At 44.7% G+C, this 15,891-nt stretch overlaps 2 protein-coding genes across 2 annotated transcripts in view; both read right to left on the minus strand.

The window, feature by feature from the left end:
* Nucleotides 1–3,530, minus strand: part of CRISPLD2 (cysteine rich secretory protein LCCL domain containing 2) — a 28,072-nt gene extending 24,542 nt beyond the window's left edge. Inside the window, exon 1 of the mRNA XM_030955886.1 lies at nucleotides 2,853–3,530. The gene's annotated coding sequence lies outside the window, so the exon portion shown is untranslated. The remainder of the gene's footprint in view (nucleotides 1–2,852) is intronic.
* A 5,369-nt stretch (nucleotides 3,531–8,899) lies between these two features.
* USP10 (ubiquitin specific peptidase 10) overlaps nucleotides 8,900–15,891 on the minus strand; it is a 47,336-nt gene continuing 40,344 nt past the window's right edge. Inside the window, exons 11-14 of the mRNA XM_030955743.1 lie at nucleotides 13,989–14,154; nucleotides 12,284–12,428; nucleotides 11,162–11,227; nucleotides 8,900–9,985 (exon numbers count right to left, since the gene is read on the minus strand). Of these exons, the coding sequence (XP_030811603.1) occupies nucleotides 9,798–9,985; nucleotides 11,162–11,227; nucleotides 12,284–12,428; nucleotides 13,989–14,154 (565 nt within the window). The 3' untranslated portion in view covers nucleotides 8,900–9,797. The remainder of the gene's footprint in view (nucleotides 9,986–11,161; nucleotides 11,228–12,283; nucleotides 12,429–13,988; nucleotides 14,155–15,891) is intronic.

The following is a 15,891-nucleotide window of genomic DNA, read 5'->3' on the forward strand; positions in this document are numbered from 1 at the left end:
CAGATTAGCAGGAATTATTTGAGAAGTTTCATCCAATGACACGGGATTTGGACACTCTGAGACCACAGGAGTTGGAAGCCAACCAGACCAGGGAAGAGCCATCTAACTCCCAGCTAAAAGCTACACTTGAGCACAAAACCCCCAACCTCTGCTCCCCCAACCCACTAGAGCAGCATCTGAGGAGAACAGCGGCAAGCACGAGGGGCTTTGCACAGGCAAGGACCCCAAAAAAACTCTGAGAACACTGAGAACCCCCAAAAACTTCTTGGCTGACTGCACAAAAGACACAGAGTCCCTGCTTCAGGCTTCTTTCTTGGACTGAACGTTGAGGCAGATGAAAACCAGCTGCCCTCGGCCTCTCTCCAGGCAGCCTTTGCCTGGCTACAACAATGCAGGGTGTCATTGCTCAGTTTGGGTAACAAATCCTCATCATTTCCTGCTCTGCAGAGCAAACCGAACGCACACGCCTTGTCCCCAGCTGCAGGCACACCTGGAGGGCAGGACAGTCGGTGGCACAGGGACAGACAGACAAACAGACACTCCTTTAACCTCATCCTGCTCTCAGCCCCGCCTGCGGCATTCGCTTCCCCCCAGGCAGGAGCCCGACTTTCTAACCCGGCTGCACAGGGGTAGGGGAGAAGGAGCAAGCTGCTTTTGTAGACTGTCTGACCCAAATTCAGGGAACAATTCCTACTTTGAGGCACTTCCCTGAGAGGTTAAAAATAGCTGCATTGCCAGGGCCATTGACAATGTGGCCATTTAGCCCCGGCCGCTCTGCCTGCAGCAACAGCCGGCGCTCAGAGGCGGCTGTTGCACCCCTCGTTTGGCCGCCTGCCCTTGGCTGAACAGGAGCCCAAATCCACCCCCCATCTGAGGCAAACACTGAACTTTCAGAGAGGGCAGATTGAAAAAAATCAGCTGTAGCATCTGAGAGCCAGAGGAGCTGCCCCGCTCAGGGCTCCGCAGCGCGTCTGGCCCGGCGAGGCAGCCAAAACCTCCCAACAGATGGTGCTTTATTCCTCGGGATGTGCTTTACTCCTCGGGATGTGCTTTACTCCTCGGGATGTGCTTCCCTGGCTCCCACTTGCCAGCAAAAGGATAACAGCACCTCTTAAAAATTAGGTCACTTTGGCTTCTATTTCACTCAGGGTGTGCAGGTCCCGTCCTCTGCTTCGGCTTGAGGTGAGGAGCATCCCAAGGGAGGATAAAGGGATCAGAGAGCAGAAAGTTCCCTGGCCAGATTAATTGAAAGCAGCTGGAAGATGCTCACATTTCAGAAAGCTGTCACAGATTTCAGATGTCCATCCATCTGCCTCTCAGTATCCTCGTGCCCAGGTGCAAAGGAGCACTGGGACATGTGTGCCCCAGCCCAGCCTGTCCCAGTGCCCTGCAGGGCTGGGGCAATGCCTCACCCAGGGAGGCTGAAATCACAAAATCACATTGCCTTTGAGCTGGGGTTTGACATTATTCACAGAAAATCATCAGCTGACAGTCAGCTGAGGAAGCCTCTGCTGTTGATTTCAAGGGTTCAAGAGGAGCGCAACCTCCCTTTAAACACATCAGGCCCTTGACACTGGTGCCAGGTGAACATCTGGGAGCCATCAGAAATGACTGAGTCAGCAGAAAAGGACTCCTGAATACGCTGGAAAGCCTGTCCAAAGTGGGGAGAAATGGGAGGCCTTCTTCTGGGGTCTGAGGGAGTTAAAGAGCAGCACTGGACTTAGGGAAAGGTTATTTTTGGAAAGCTATTTCCCCAGCTAATGGATGGTGTCTGCTGTGCAGGAAAGCAGGAGAGCTGGTCACATCTGAAGCCTGGCAGAGACACTGCTAAAGCCACATGCAGGCTGATCCTGCATTCATGTCCCCATGTCACCTTTTTCCTTGGGGACACTGAGCTTTGCCTGCCTCTGGTGAAGCACACGAGTGGGCTCCTGCGCCTGGGTTATGGGTGACATTTGCAGCTAAAACATCCCAGGGCCTGTGGAGTTACACATGGCACCAGCTGGCAAGGATGGAAAATGCAAAGTTAGCTCAGGATGTCAGGAGAGCATTTAAAAGAGTGAAGCAGAGGGGAGTTAGCCTGGGATCAGCTTCTAAACTGAGCCTGGGATCAGCTTCTAACCAGAGTTAGCCTGGGATCTAGGATGAGTTAGCCTGGGATCAACTTTAACCTGTGCAAAGAAACCCAGGGATAAAGCCACAAGATGATGCACTAAACCCCAGGTCATCTCCTTCCCTGGGATGCACACACCCCAAGCTGTGCAGAATTGTGCTGGCTTCCACAGACAAGGAGGATGACAAGTTCCTAGGCACAGGACAACAGTGACACATTGCACTGCACACACCACAGATTCAGCATCTTCAAGGCCATGGGTTAAAACATCTGGCTCTTCCATTTCTCCCACAGAACCCAAGTGGGTGAGTTTCTGTGTAAAACCACATGGAGAGCCCAATGGTGACAGACCCCACACGTGGTGATGCTGAAACTCCTTTCCTGCAGGACCTGAGAGCAGAGCAGCACAAGCACAGGCAGCCTGGAGCACACAAATGTGCCCACAGGGATCAGCTCTGGGGACTGCAGCAGCATCCCTTGGACATTTTCTATTTGCATAGAAATCCACTCCTGTACTTGCCAACTCCTCCCATTCATTCCAGATTAAAGCTTGTTAATCTTGCATTAAATTCTGCAGGGCACACACGAGGGAAGCTCAGAGAGTATTGAGTTGTTTTATATCATCCAGGCAACTTTTTGGAGAAGTTACTAAAACTGTGCCTTCTTAAGGGTCATTTCTTGCACTCCCACCACCCCCAAAACCAAAATTTCAGCAGCCAGGATTGAACTTTACACTTACCTTGCTGAGTACTTCCAAGTCTCCAGGTAATTGCAGCTCCTCCAAGCCTGCTTGTGGGAAATAACTTAATGTATTTGAAGTATTTAAACGAGGAGGAGGGGGAAAAAGGATGGAATAAGCCTCAGGAGATGTGCAAGGTCTGGGCTCAGACTCGGACCAGCGCAGTCTCCCAGAGCTCCCCGGTGGTATTTATGCTCTCCAGGCAGAGGGGAGAACCCTGGATCATCCCTGTGACAACGGGCGTGGAGCAATAACGAGAAGGAGAGGGAGGGGAAAAGCGGGGGGAAAAGCCACAGGGAGAGGGGCTGGGATCGCAGGAGCTCAGGGGCGGTCATTGGGGCTCAGAGGAGCGGGACCATCCTCCCTAAGGCGGGAGGAAGGAGGAGGAGGAGGAGGAGGAGGAGGGCAGCCCTGCTCCTATAAAAGCGCTGGCTGTGCTGTGCTGTGCCAGCAGCCGGCTCTGGGACTCGCAGCCAGGAATTCCAGGGCACGGGGAATCCTCCCGGCACAGGGGGGACCGCGACGCCGCCGTGAGGGCTGCGGTGACAAGGGAAGGGAAATTCCAGAGAGGAATTTTCCCTGGAAGGGACTGAAGGCAGCTCTCTGCCCCCGGCTGCCGGCTCAGCCAGCCCCGCTCCGCACAGGGAAATCCCGCCCAGCTCCAGCCCCTCCAGTGAACCCCATGGCATCCCCCTTTATTTCCAGAGGCGGGTTTTTGCTGGGAACAGATTAATCGCACTCCAGTTTGCTGCCAAAGCTCTCCCAGCGCTGACATTCCTCCGGTGCAGGAGCGGGAGCCGCAGGGAATAGGGAACGCGAAAAGTCGGTGAAACACGCAGGCAGCACTCACCTCCCTGCCGATGTCCCAACAGCTCCAGCCTTGGCATCCAGCTCCGTGGTTTTACTCACTGTGAAAGGAAACGATTGAGCAAAAGACCAGCTTAAAGTTCCTTCCTTTTTCTCGAAGTAAACAAACAGGGAAAACCCAAAGCACTGTGGTGAGTGACAAGGCGAGCGTGTCACGGCAGCAGCAGCAGCATCCCCGGCATTCCCGTGGGATCCGCATCCCGCGCCGGGGTCAGCACATCCCCCGGGATGTCCCCTGAGCAGGGACACCAGCCACACCCAGCACGGAGCCAGGGGAGCACCCGTCTCCTGGGAGCTGGCACATCCAAGAAAAGCAGCTCTGATTTTTCCAAATGCACTGCCTTGTCCTCTTTCCAAAGTTTTTTTGGGGAAAAAAAAGTCCTTCTATTCTTCTAAGCAGTCAATATTTATTTCTTCCTTCAGGCAAAACACCAACCACTTTTATTTACTGTTTACTAGGAGGGAGTTTACAAGATATTCCCAGAGGTTTGTTCAAACCCAGCGGCGCTCAGAAAGCAGAGGGACATTTATCAAACTCGCTCAACAGAACGGGAGCAGAGGAGCAAATATTGGCAGCTGGGAGAGCAGCACTGCTCTGAGCAAAGAAAGAACCCTCTGAAGTCAGCACTGAGGCTCATTCCATCTCTGACACCATTTTCCTGAGGATTTTTCAAGAAGGAGCAGATTGTCACCACTGGGGTTGTATCTCCCAGCCCATTCCAAGCTGAGATGGGCAGCCAGTCCTCACCAGTCAGTGCCAGTCCCACAGCCTGGTGCAGCCACACCAGCCCCTCTGGCTGCTCTTCCACTGCCCACACTCTCCCAGCTGTATTTACAAAGAGTTTCTATTTACTTCCAAACAAACTGTGTATGGGAACCAACAACACGTGGTCCAGCAGCTGGACCTGGCACTTCTGCCCTGCCAGGAGCCGTTCACTGCAGTTTGGGCAGTTTGATCCCAAAAAAAGCTCAGACTTTGACACCAACACAGGCAACTCAAAGACCACCCAGAACTGGGCTGACAGAAGGTTCTGCACTGCTTTACTGTAAAATCACTGTATCTTATTTTTTCTTTTTTACCCCTTGCTCTTCTGATTCCCTCTGAATCAGTGAATTTGCTCTAGGCTGATTTAATTATCTGAAAGATGCTGCAGCCCCCTCCAGTTACTAATTTCCCCAAAACACAGTGAATTTCACCCCAACACAGTGAACTCCGGTGCCCCCACACAGGCTGCCACCCCAAAACCAGGCAGCTCCCCAGCCCTGACTCACAGCCCTCAGAAGGTGCTGCTCACTCCAATTACCATAAAGCTGAATTAACTCATTTTAAATCTCACATACCGACGGACAAATAATTTCCAGACCTCAGAGGAATCTGGTATTTTGTAATCTCCACAAATATCCCTATGGGAAATGAATCCCTGTAGGATGGTTTGGGCTGTCTGATTGCTCCATCAACCTGGCTGCTTTACAAAGATTTGATTTTTTAAATTTATTTTTTTAAATATACACCAGGATGGTTTCACTGTACAAGACACACACAGGGCCTGGCTTGTGCTCAGGGATGAGCACAGCCTGGAACAAGAATTTTTTACCCACCTCATTTTGTCTTGAGTCAGCAGCTTGGGGTCATATGTTCCACCAAAGCCAAAACAATCAGAAGTTACTTTTAATCATTCCTCCTTATTACTGCCTTGATTATAACATCTCCATTTCATATGTGGTAAAAGCCACATAAAGTAGGCTGCATATATAAGTATATATTAGCAGAGAGGCTTTTAATGTAATAGCCAATGAATGGGAAGAGACACAGATTTCCCTATGCCCTCCTAATTGACCAGGCAGACAGAGAGTCTTGATCTCCAGTGGAATTAATGCTCCTTTATTTCCCACTCAAACACAGCTTGGCAGGAATGGCCCCAAAACGGGGCAGGGTGAGAGGTACAGAACTGCAGGGGATCCCCTGGTTGGACTCTTGCTCTGGAGAACAGGGGGATGAACAGGGTGAAGTGACAGCAGGGATCTGCAGGAGCTTGTCTGTGATCACCAGCAGTGAGAGCACAGGGGGAGCAGCAGCCCCTGAGCAGGGCACCAGGCACAGCCAGGCTCAGGTCTGAGGGAATCACCCCTGGGCTGGGCACCAGGCTCAGGTTTGGGGGAATCACCCCTGGGCTGGGCACCAGGCTCAGGTTTGGGGGAATCACCCCTGGGCTGGGCACCTGGCTCAGGTTTGAGGGAATCACCCCTGGGCTGGGCACCAGGCTCAGGTTTGGGGGAATCACCCCTGGCCTGGGCACCAGGCTCAGGTTTGGGGGAATCACCCCCTGTTTGCTGCCTGCTCACATCCCCCTCCTGCCTGGGCTGTCCTTACCTGAGGGAGCCAAGGAACCTCTGCCACATCCACCACCCCAGCAGAGTGGAGATGCCCCTCTGTTGATCATGCTGCATTCCAGAAGCTACTCCAGCAGATGAGTTAACAGTGTGGGGATCCAAATCACAGGAGGGAAATCAGGCATTGATGGATTTATTCCCAAACACAATTATTACTTGGCACTGCGAGCCCCCTGTTTGTTCTTTCTTGCTGCTCTCTGTTTTGGGGTAGCCTGGACTGACCACCCAGGTCCATCTGCAGCTCCTCCACCTTCTCATACTCAAGAACATTCCCCCAAATGCTTCAGCAGCTGATGCTGAGCAAGAAAACAACTCCCCATAAATCTGTCCTGTTTCATAAGTGAAAAGCTGATGTAAAACAATGAAATAAGAACAAGAGCTGCAGCAATTTTAGAAAATTTAGGGGACACCACTGACTGCACTAAGTACAAGTCAAATGTGAACTGAAATCTACAAAATTCTTCTCTATGAAGGTGGTGAGGCACAGGCTGTCCAGAGAGCCGTGGCTGCCCCGGCCCTGGAGGGGTTTAAAGTAAATGGCCAAGTGGAAGGTGTCCCTGCCCATGGCAGGGGCTGGGACAAGATGAGTTTTAAGGTCCTTTCCAACCCAAATCAGGCTGGGATTCCAGGAAAACCACTCACCTCGTTCCCACAGGTTCCCTGGTCACATCTGCAGACTGGAACAGTTCAGGACCCTTAAGCCAGCACTTTGGAGATTTCACCCCAGAGCAGAAGGTGAACTGCTACCACAAGCTCTGCAGCCACCACATCTGCTTATTCACTAATAGAAATGATTTCCAAAAAATCCTCTGGGTCATTAAGACAGTCTGAAATCAAGCCCCAGTTGCAGAAATCCCCAGCATGTTGGGAACATCCCCTACACATCCAAGGCTCCCTCTTCATTCCTAGTGAAAAGCAGCAGATTTAGAGCACATTTACAGAGATAAACTCTGCTGACAGCTCAGGATCCATCCTGGCAGCAGCCCTGGCCCAGCCCAGCCCTGAGGGACCTCATCTCCAGAGGATATTGTGGAAAACAGCAGTTTCCTACTTAAAACACCTTCCCTCACCCCAAACACCTCTTGGCTTTAATACCCCTCCTCCCCCAGCCCATCCAGCCCTTCCCCTGCACATCTCCCTCATGGCACAAGGTTTTCCCCACAGCCCTTTGGAGCTCCACATCCAGTTTCTCATTTCAGAAATTTCAGGACTTGTTGTGCATTAAGAAAAAAAACCCAAATATTTCTCAAAATCTGGTTTGAACTTCAGCAAACAACAACCGGATTTACGGTGTATCAGAGGGTTTTTGTTTTACATAATCACACCCAGAGCAAATGATCAAAAGCTGCAAGCTCTTGTTTTGCAACAATGGGAGGAGTTAATACAGAAAATAAAAATTGTGGCTGTGTGTCCACATCACTGTTGCCACATACTTTTATTTCCCTTTTAATACACTGCAGAAGAAGGACTTTAGTGACAAATACATTTGTAATATCCTCTGTAAAAAATGCAAAAATTCACTTGTAAGTGATACTGAGACAATTTCAATTCATACTGAGACAGTTTCAACACTTGATTTTTAAACTGGCAATGACTCATTGCCATTTCTTAAAATGGTAACATATGTAACATTTATTAAGTAATATATTAATAACTGATCACTTGCAGTTTTCTCTGCACTGTTCAGGTTCACCTGCACTATCAGAAATGCACTTTTTCACAATGCACTGGAGATAAAGCTAAATAAATACCCAACACAGGTACAAGACTAATTAAACCAGGATTTCTGCTGAACAGAAAACAACTTTAACCAGGTTCCAGAAACATGATGTGAATAATAACCAGCACAGAACAAAACCTGGTTTCTTTCTTTCTTGGAACAACCTCCCAGTCCCCCAAGATTTCAAGTTCTCACCAGTGAGGCTCTGGGGCAATTCCCATCACAGAGATGGGAGCACCAATTCTCCAGCAGGCTCAGCTCCAGGAGCTGAGGTTTTCCCTGCAAACAGCCAAAATCCAAGTGAGCTTTGCACAGAAAATCGTTTTGAAATTGGTGGAATGTCACCAAAATCATGAGCAGTCACCACCTGTAAATCAGAAAATCCTAATAGAGCGTGAGCAGCAAAAACATAGCAATACATGTGGACATCCAAAACAATGCCAGAGCATCATTACACTAATTCAGCAGAGCAGGAGCAGCCCAAAGAGCCGTGGGGTTGGGATGCTCCTTCCTGCAGCCAGAGCTCTGGGCAGGAAACTCCTTCCTGTGGGACAGCACGAGAGGGCAGAAGAGTCAGGACAAGCCAGGGAGCCTCCACCATCCCATGATGAAATAAGGACATAACACCACTATCAAAGAAATAATGTATAGGAGTTTTTAAAGAAAGCAATGGGAAGCTGATCAAGGAAATATTTTTACCAGAAGTTCTCCAAGGCAATGGCAGCTGGCTGAAGAAGAGACAAACAAAACATCATCTGCTTCAGAAATAACAGTGCAGGAGTTTCCAGGAGGACACAGAAGGAATTCCATCCCCTCTCCTGGCTGCTCAGTACTCAGCCCTGGGACCACCACATCCCTCTCCCTCCGCCCTCCAAGTTCAGTTCCACCTAAATGCAAAACAGGAACACTTCAGAAGTTTCAAAAAGCTGTAAAAGCAAAGAAAAAACATCTTCACTTCATTTGGGGATGGCTCCCTACACCTTGAGAAATGCTACACAGAAACCTTTGGAGTTTCCAAGGGCAGGATTCACACCTGAGGAAAAACAAAACCCACACACACACACAGACCTTAAACCAACTTTGTGACTTTTATTGATGGGCGACAACTTTATACTTCTAGGTATCACTAAACTGTGTACAATTAGGAACTCAACATTATAGGAGAGCAGACAGCAAAATTAAACAAAGCAGACTTAAAGAAATATCAATCTTAATTATTTTGCCCATTTTCTTAATTTCATGTACACAGAAGCATAAATGCAGTTTGAAATTTCTTAATAGCAATAAAGTTACAATCACCCATCTATATAGACTAACATCTTAACTCCAAATATTTGATCTGCAATGTGTACTTAAGCAGTTTCTCATCGCACAATTATTAAAATGTGTCTTCCTATCAGGAACCAGCAACTCTGCAGTTTGTACATGTTTTGAAGCACAAAGGACCATTTCCATCTCATACACATCGGCTCATATTTTACCACTTATCAAAAAACTATTGGGGAAGCAGAGAGAGCTTTTTTTATTTTTTTAAATTTTTTTTTCTTTTTTTACTGAAGTAAAGATAAAACATTTTCACAGAAATCTACAAGTTCTGTTGCTGGTGCAGGGTTCTCTTCTACTACGCAATTAGAAAGTGGGAATTCAATGCAAATCCCCCTTTTTTATTATCTTAGGATTCAGCATTAACTCGGATGAACTTTATTTCTTTTTTCATATTTTTTGTGATTCACGAGGCTTCCAACCGAGCGACTTCATTCTGCAAAGTCAAAAGTCAACACAAACCATGTTGTGCACAAACGGCAGCTTCCTTTAGCACTCTATCCCATAGTTGCAAGGGGGGAAAAAAAACAAGAATAAAAAGGGGGGAAAAAAACAGAAAAAAAAAAAAAAAAGATTCACTCAGAAGAGCATTTACAGGAGAAAAAGTTAGTGATGTTGGCGTTCTACGGGGCGGGGAGGTGGGGTCACAGCAGGTCCACCTGGCGGTAGTACAGGAGGTAGGCTGTGCGCTCCAGGGCCGCCTTGACCACCTGCGAGTGGTGGATGACCCTGACGGCCTGGTCGTCGATGCGCAGCCACCCGTTGAGGCCGATCTGGAACACGTCCGTGGTGTAGTGCCCGCCCGTGGCGCTGTTGCCGTGGTGGTACACAACTGTGGGGACACACAGCGGGGAGGTGGTGTGGTGGGATTTACCTCAGAACCTCGGGGACCTCCCCTGGTAATTCCCTCCACCTCTCCTTTCCCCACCCTGACCCCTGCCGAGTGCTGTCTGTCAGTCCTGGAGCTCCAGAAGGACATTGGGCTATCCACGTGTGAAAAATGCGTATTTTAGGATTGGCTTGTTGCAAATATTAAAATGAATATTGTATGTGTTGTGTTAGAAAGTAATGCTGCATCAATTCTCTTAAGTAATGTGTCAAATACAGTGTTAGGTTGTAACAAAATGTTAAAATAGAAACTATGCTAGGTAGGATAATTTTTTTCTGAAGAAAGGACTTGCACTGAGATAGATTTAGGTGTCCTGTGGCTGCTTTTAGAGAAAGAGAATTTCTTGCTCTGTTATCAGAAGAAACAAACTTCTTCCCACCTCTCTTGGGCAGGATGATGCCATTAGGATTATGAGGAAGAAGTTGATGATAACCAGACAGAATCCTGTATTTGAATGGAATTTATGCATCATGTATGAGACGTATGAATATGCAACAGGCTGTGGTTTTTAAGGGTTAATCCTCTGTTAATGTGTGTCCTTTTTCAGGCATATGCTGCCCAGAAAAAGGTACCTGGATGTCTGTAACTCTTTGTTTCTATTGTGTCATATTGGCCTAATCCAAACTGTCCAAATTATTATTAGTCTAGTTGTATTACTATTTTTATAATAATTTTATTACTATTAAACTTTTAAAAATTTAAAAACAAGTGATTGGCGTTTTTCACACACGTGTGTCCTTTATCCCTTGAGACCTCCCCTCCTGTCCCTGGTTGGTGGCTCCCTACCCCTTCCCTCCCCCTGGGGTTAAAAGGAACAGCAATCATGAGGTTTGGGAGTTCTGTTGGAGCTGTTGCTGCATTCAGAGGCCTTTGGGCCAGAATAAAGCTCTGGATCCAAACCCTCCATCAGAACCAACTCCCTTCCTTCACCATCCCCTTAAAGCTTCTCCACCAGAGGGAAACAAGAATTTCACACCCACAATTTAAAAGAAAACACTTAATGTAACCCAGTGTTTCTATAATTCCATATGCAGAATCTGCACTTGCAATAGAGGTAAAATACACACATAAAACCACACAGATAAATAAAACAATAAATAAAAGACACAGATAAAATACCTGCAAAGAGCCGGTACGTTCTTTGGCCTTTGGAAATTTTACTTTTCACACCAGGAGATAGTAGCTCTAGAGGAGGAAAAACAGCCACACATTAGAAATTCCATATCAAGAGGATCAATTATTTTTCAGAGAAATCAGCACTATCACAAAGGAGAACATAAAGGATGGTCATGGTTCTAGTAACTGGTAATCAAGGGAGTGAATTTGCAGGTTTGCAATACTGTGGTTTATGAAAGGTTTAAAAATATCACCAAAAATGAAAGGAAAAAAAGACATAGTAAAAGATCAGATTATTCTATTTTCTCCCTCTCACTCCTAGGAGGATTTGATCCTTGACAGAATCAATTGTCATTCTGTATCTGTCCATGAATGACAGAATCAATTTCAGATTCCAAGTCATGCTTACATTCCTAAAAAAAAATTGCAAAATAACATATTAAGTAAAACAAAAGGGCACTAACTGACAAGGTCCAGATCTCAGCTGAGATTATGAGTATACATTGATTTTATTTATTCCTATTTGAACTACTGGCTGGCTAATAGTGCATCTGTCAGCTCAAAACAAAAGGCATTCTTTTGGCAAGCTTCAGATGCTGGACAATTTCCAATCTCACACTATTTAAAGTCAGTATCTCCTAAGATACTTGTTAAACAAAGGATCCTTGTTTAACCTCTGCACTATGCATTGTCTACCTTCAGGCTGCATTTTCAATAAAACACCAGTTTCATTTCACCAGCCACTCATTAAATAATTTGACACTTCTCTGAATTAAATTTGTGATAAAAATGTTCAATATTGATCCAATATTGGCAACAGTCTTGTAGAGACAGGGACACAGATCCAAGAGGATCACTTCCCATATTTGCCCTCAGCAGCCTATATCCTTACTCTATAAATCCACAAGTTCCCATTTGGCCAACCCATTGCCTAGAAAGTGCCAAAGGCTTTCAGATCTTTCATCATAAAAAAACCCCACAAAATATTCACCCAAATGACCAAATTTTCATACAATGATGAGAATAAAATCTTGTGTGGGAGAAAATTAAAACACAGACACTTGTAGGAAATACAACATTCTCTTTCCCATGAGGAGAGGGGAATTCTGTTCCTAAATCTTTTACCTTTGCTGATTTCCAGATCAACAGTATACTCAATATTCTTGATCAGCTTCTGGCATCCTCCAGTCTTCTCATACACGAAGCGTTTGAGGTGTAAAACGAGAACAGGGGGCAGCTTTTCTAAGGTGAGTCTTCGACTGATCTCCACCTGAGAGCATTTCATTTTAAGTATTAAAATTAATAATTATTTTAAATTTAAGTATTTAATTTTAAATACACTAGCAGCAAATCCTCCAGATTTGTTATTACTGCAGTATTAATTTATGATAAACACTCGTTTGTGACTTACAGCCCACTGGACCTTCAATCCTATCACTCTTTCAAAGGAGAACTCAGTATATTCAAAGAGAAAAATATGAGTTATGATCAAACTTTTCTCTACTAAATAGTGATTTTTATATAATTATAACTGAACAATCCACAAAATTTTTTTTTGCCTGGAAACCAGGAGCTGAGCTCAGAATTGTAGAACAAAAATGTTTTGCCTTCCTAGAAATGAAGACATGTAAATATTTCTCAAAATTACTGCTTAAGGTTTTTCCCCATTTTTAATTGAGAAAAACCTCTTTATTGGTAACCATGAGCATATTATTTTTCAATACATGGCTTGATTCTGCTAGAGCCCATGAGTTGAATAGAAACTCATGGGGAAAAAGTATTATCTCTTTCCAAGGTTCTACAGACATGTAGAAATAAAAATATGTTCAGCATTTTTACTACAATTTTAATACAAAAACCAACTATTTCAATTTGAATTTCTTTTAAAAAAATATCTGGAAGACACTGTGGGTGCTTGTATTTCCATCCAAACTCTGAAATGTCATGAAGCACCTCATTTCTTCCAATCCAGCACTGGGTTGTCAGTCAAAAACTCTAAACCATTTGCAGTAAAAAAGGAAAAAAATGAATGGCAAGCAAAACAAGATATTTGTGGAAAATCATAATCAGCTTGCAAATGTTTTCTTCACATGGAAAACAACTGGAGAAATATATGTTCTGAATATTCAAGGTAAACAAATTTCTGCTATTCATCTTTAGCTTTTCAAGGGAAATGAACCTTTCTTTATCTAATCCTGTTCTCACTTGGAGGATTTTGAAAACTTACAGACATGAATGTCAGAGGAACACCTACAACTGCAGAGTTACCAAGAGTGAACATGGAATTCCCACGTGAGCAATCCTTGCACACCACAGACGCCTTTACCAGTGCCCACCACAGGAAACAAGGCAAGGCCTTAGTGAGGGAAATTTCATTATTATCCTCCAAACTGCCAAACCAAAGGCATGCTTTTCCTCCTTGTAAGTACTTTTCTATTGTAGCTATTACTATAATGTATTGTACGTAAAATAAGAAGTATTTACTCAGAAGAGCTGCTCCTTTACTAACAGCATCTGGCAATCCCCAGGAATCAGTAAGTCAGGATATTGAACATAATATTATGTATCTTTACCACAGTTCAGCCTGATAATTTGGTATATTCTCCATTAAAATCCCCAATAAATTATTTCATCAACTCAAACCCCAGCTATTTACATGCCTGGCTTTGTTTTAGAGCTGACACCTCACTGCTCCAGGACACTGAAAAGGCTTGTGCTTTTTTTATCAAAGCGTGCTCCAACAACTCTTTGTAAAGCCAGAGCTCTAAGAAAACCCTTTTCAATACAAAGTTTAGCAGCTGGCTGTGAAGAAGGGGTGAGCAGAACACACCTCCTGCTTGGTTTTTGTGGTGTAGCCCTGCACAGACTCCCTGGCCACCAGGCTTTCCAAGGCATCCTGCACGGTGCGGATCTTGTCTGACTGGATGTCCAGCTGCAGGGTGAAGAAAAGCTGCAGCGTGGCAGACTCCTTGGAACTCTGCTGGTAAACTACAGATCTGTGGAGAAAAAAAGGGAATCAAAATAAAATAAAGAGTGGTTTTCAACCAGACAGAACCTTCAAGGAAGAATGAGTTACTTAAGTAACTCAATTTATACTTAATTCAAGGCAAAACATAAAAATAAACATCAAATTTTAACCATTTATCCCAATTTAAATTATTTTCATCTACTAAGGGCATTCTGAATGGGATTGTAACTGAACTGTTTTATTTATGTAAAGTTTAAAGAAAAAGACTGAAAATTTTGATAAGCATTTAAAAAAAATTCACCTCCTGGCTCTATTTGTTAGTTTAATTTTCCAACAGCTCTTCACAAGTGCAAAGAGCCAGTACTAATCTGTGTTGTACTGTAAAAATCACAGCTGATTCCAGGTTCTCCAATAAAAATACACCATTTTTTCAGTCACTTCTCTAAGACCAATTTTATACTGATTTCATAGTGTTTGCTTAAATCTTGCCATAGAAAATATAAACTATGCTCCACTGAGGACTGGCAGTTCATTTTCTCCCCATCATTTTCTGTATTCAGACTTTGTCCACGTATATAAATTATTATGTTGTTATATATTGAAAGCAGAATTATAATTAACACAGCTCTGACCCATTTGGCCATGCTGGAATATTTCCAGGTCAGGAAGGAAATGTTAATATTCAGGATAATGTTCAGGATAATCAAAAGAGCCCTTTTTACTCAGGCAAAGCCCTGAAGCACCAACACAAAGCCAGTGCAGCCAGCAGCACTTTTATTTTAAAAAGCAGAAATTATATTGTAACACCTCTTCAGGATATTTTCTTCACAGGATATGCAGAAATGGATTTGATAGCAAAACCTTTGCTGGGCTATGATTTCTCTGTAACCATGCCCCTAATGAGAATAATTACAAATCTCAGCTGGATGAGGGAAAATCCATCATTTTCAATGAAAAATTACTCAAGCACTGCAAGAATTCCCAGGAAAACTTTGTATTTCCCCACTTAAGCCTCATGTTGCTAAGAAAGGCTTTATAGGCTGGGGTTTTTAAGTAATTAAGCCTAAATAGACATTTAATAGACTCAAGCCTCTCAAGGACAGCCTAAAAACTCCCAAGCCTGAAGTTTCCTCAACCAAAAGATGCCAATCTAAATCATCTTTTCCTCACTGCTTTTCTCATTGGATTTTTCCAGTTTCTGAAGCTTTCATTTAGTGGAATTCTACTGGAGTTTTATATTCAGTCCTTCCTATCTCCACCCCTGAGGATGAAGCTTTCCCACATCCCAGGGGATGCTGTTTCTGTGGTGAGCTGTGCCCTGGTGTGAAGGATAAATAAAGTGGATGTGGTGCCAGCAGATGTTGGATTGGATCCTGTGGTTCAGCTGCTCAGTGCAAGGTTTTCCCTTTTTCCAGTATTACCATTGCTTTATATCATTTTTATGGACTTCTACAGAAAACTGTCATCATCTCAGTATTTTTAATATAAAAACTGAAGGAATCATGTAGATAGCTAAACAATTGTGACAAATTTTGGTAAATACATCTGGGGTATTAACAGCACCTTGGGTATGTGAACCATTGATGCAGGACTCCATCAATACCTACAAACATCTGTCTGCCAAATTCTATGGAAAATATCATTTTATTTACCAGCTGTCTGGCTCAAAACCCAGAAGAATAAATAATTTCAGAGCATTTCCAAGGCAGAAGGCACTAGCCCACATTATTCACACTTCTAGACTCAATATCTGGCAACACAGAGA

The sequence above is a fragment of the Camarhynchus parvulus genome, chromosome 11 (genome assembly GCF_901933205.1).
Source record: "Camarhynchus parvulus chromosome 11, STF_HiC, whole genome shotgun sequence".
In the NCBI taxonomy this organism is placed as follows: domain Eukaryota; kingdom Metazoa; phylum Chordata; class Aves; order Passeriformes; family Thraupidae; genus Camarhynchus; species Camarhynchus parvulus.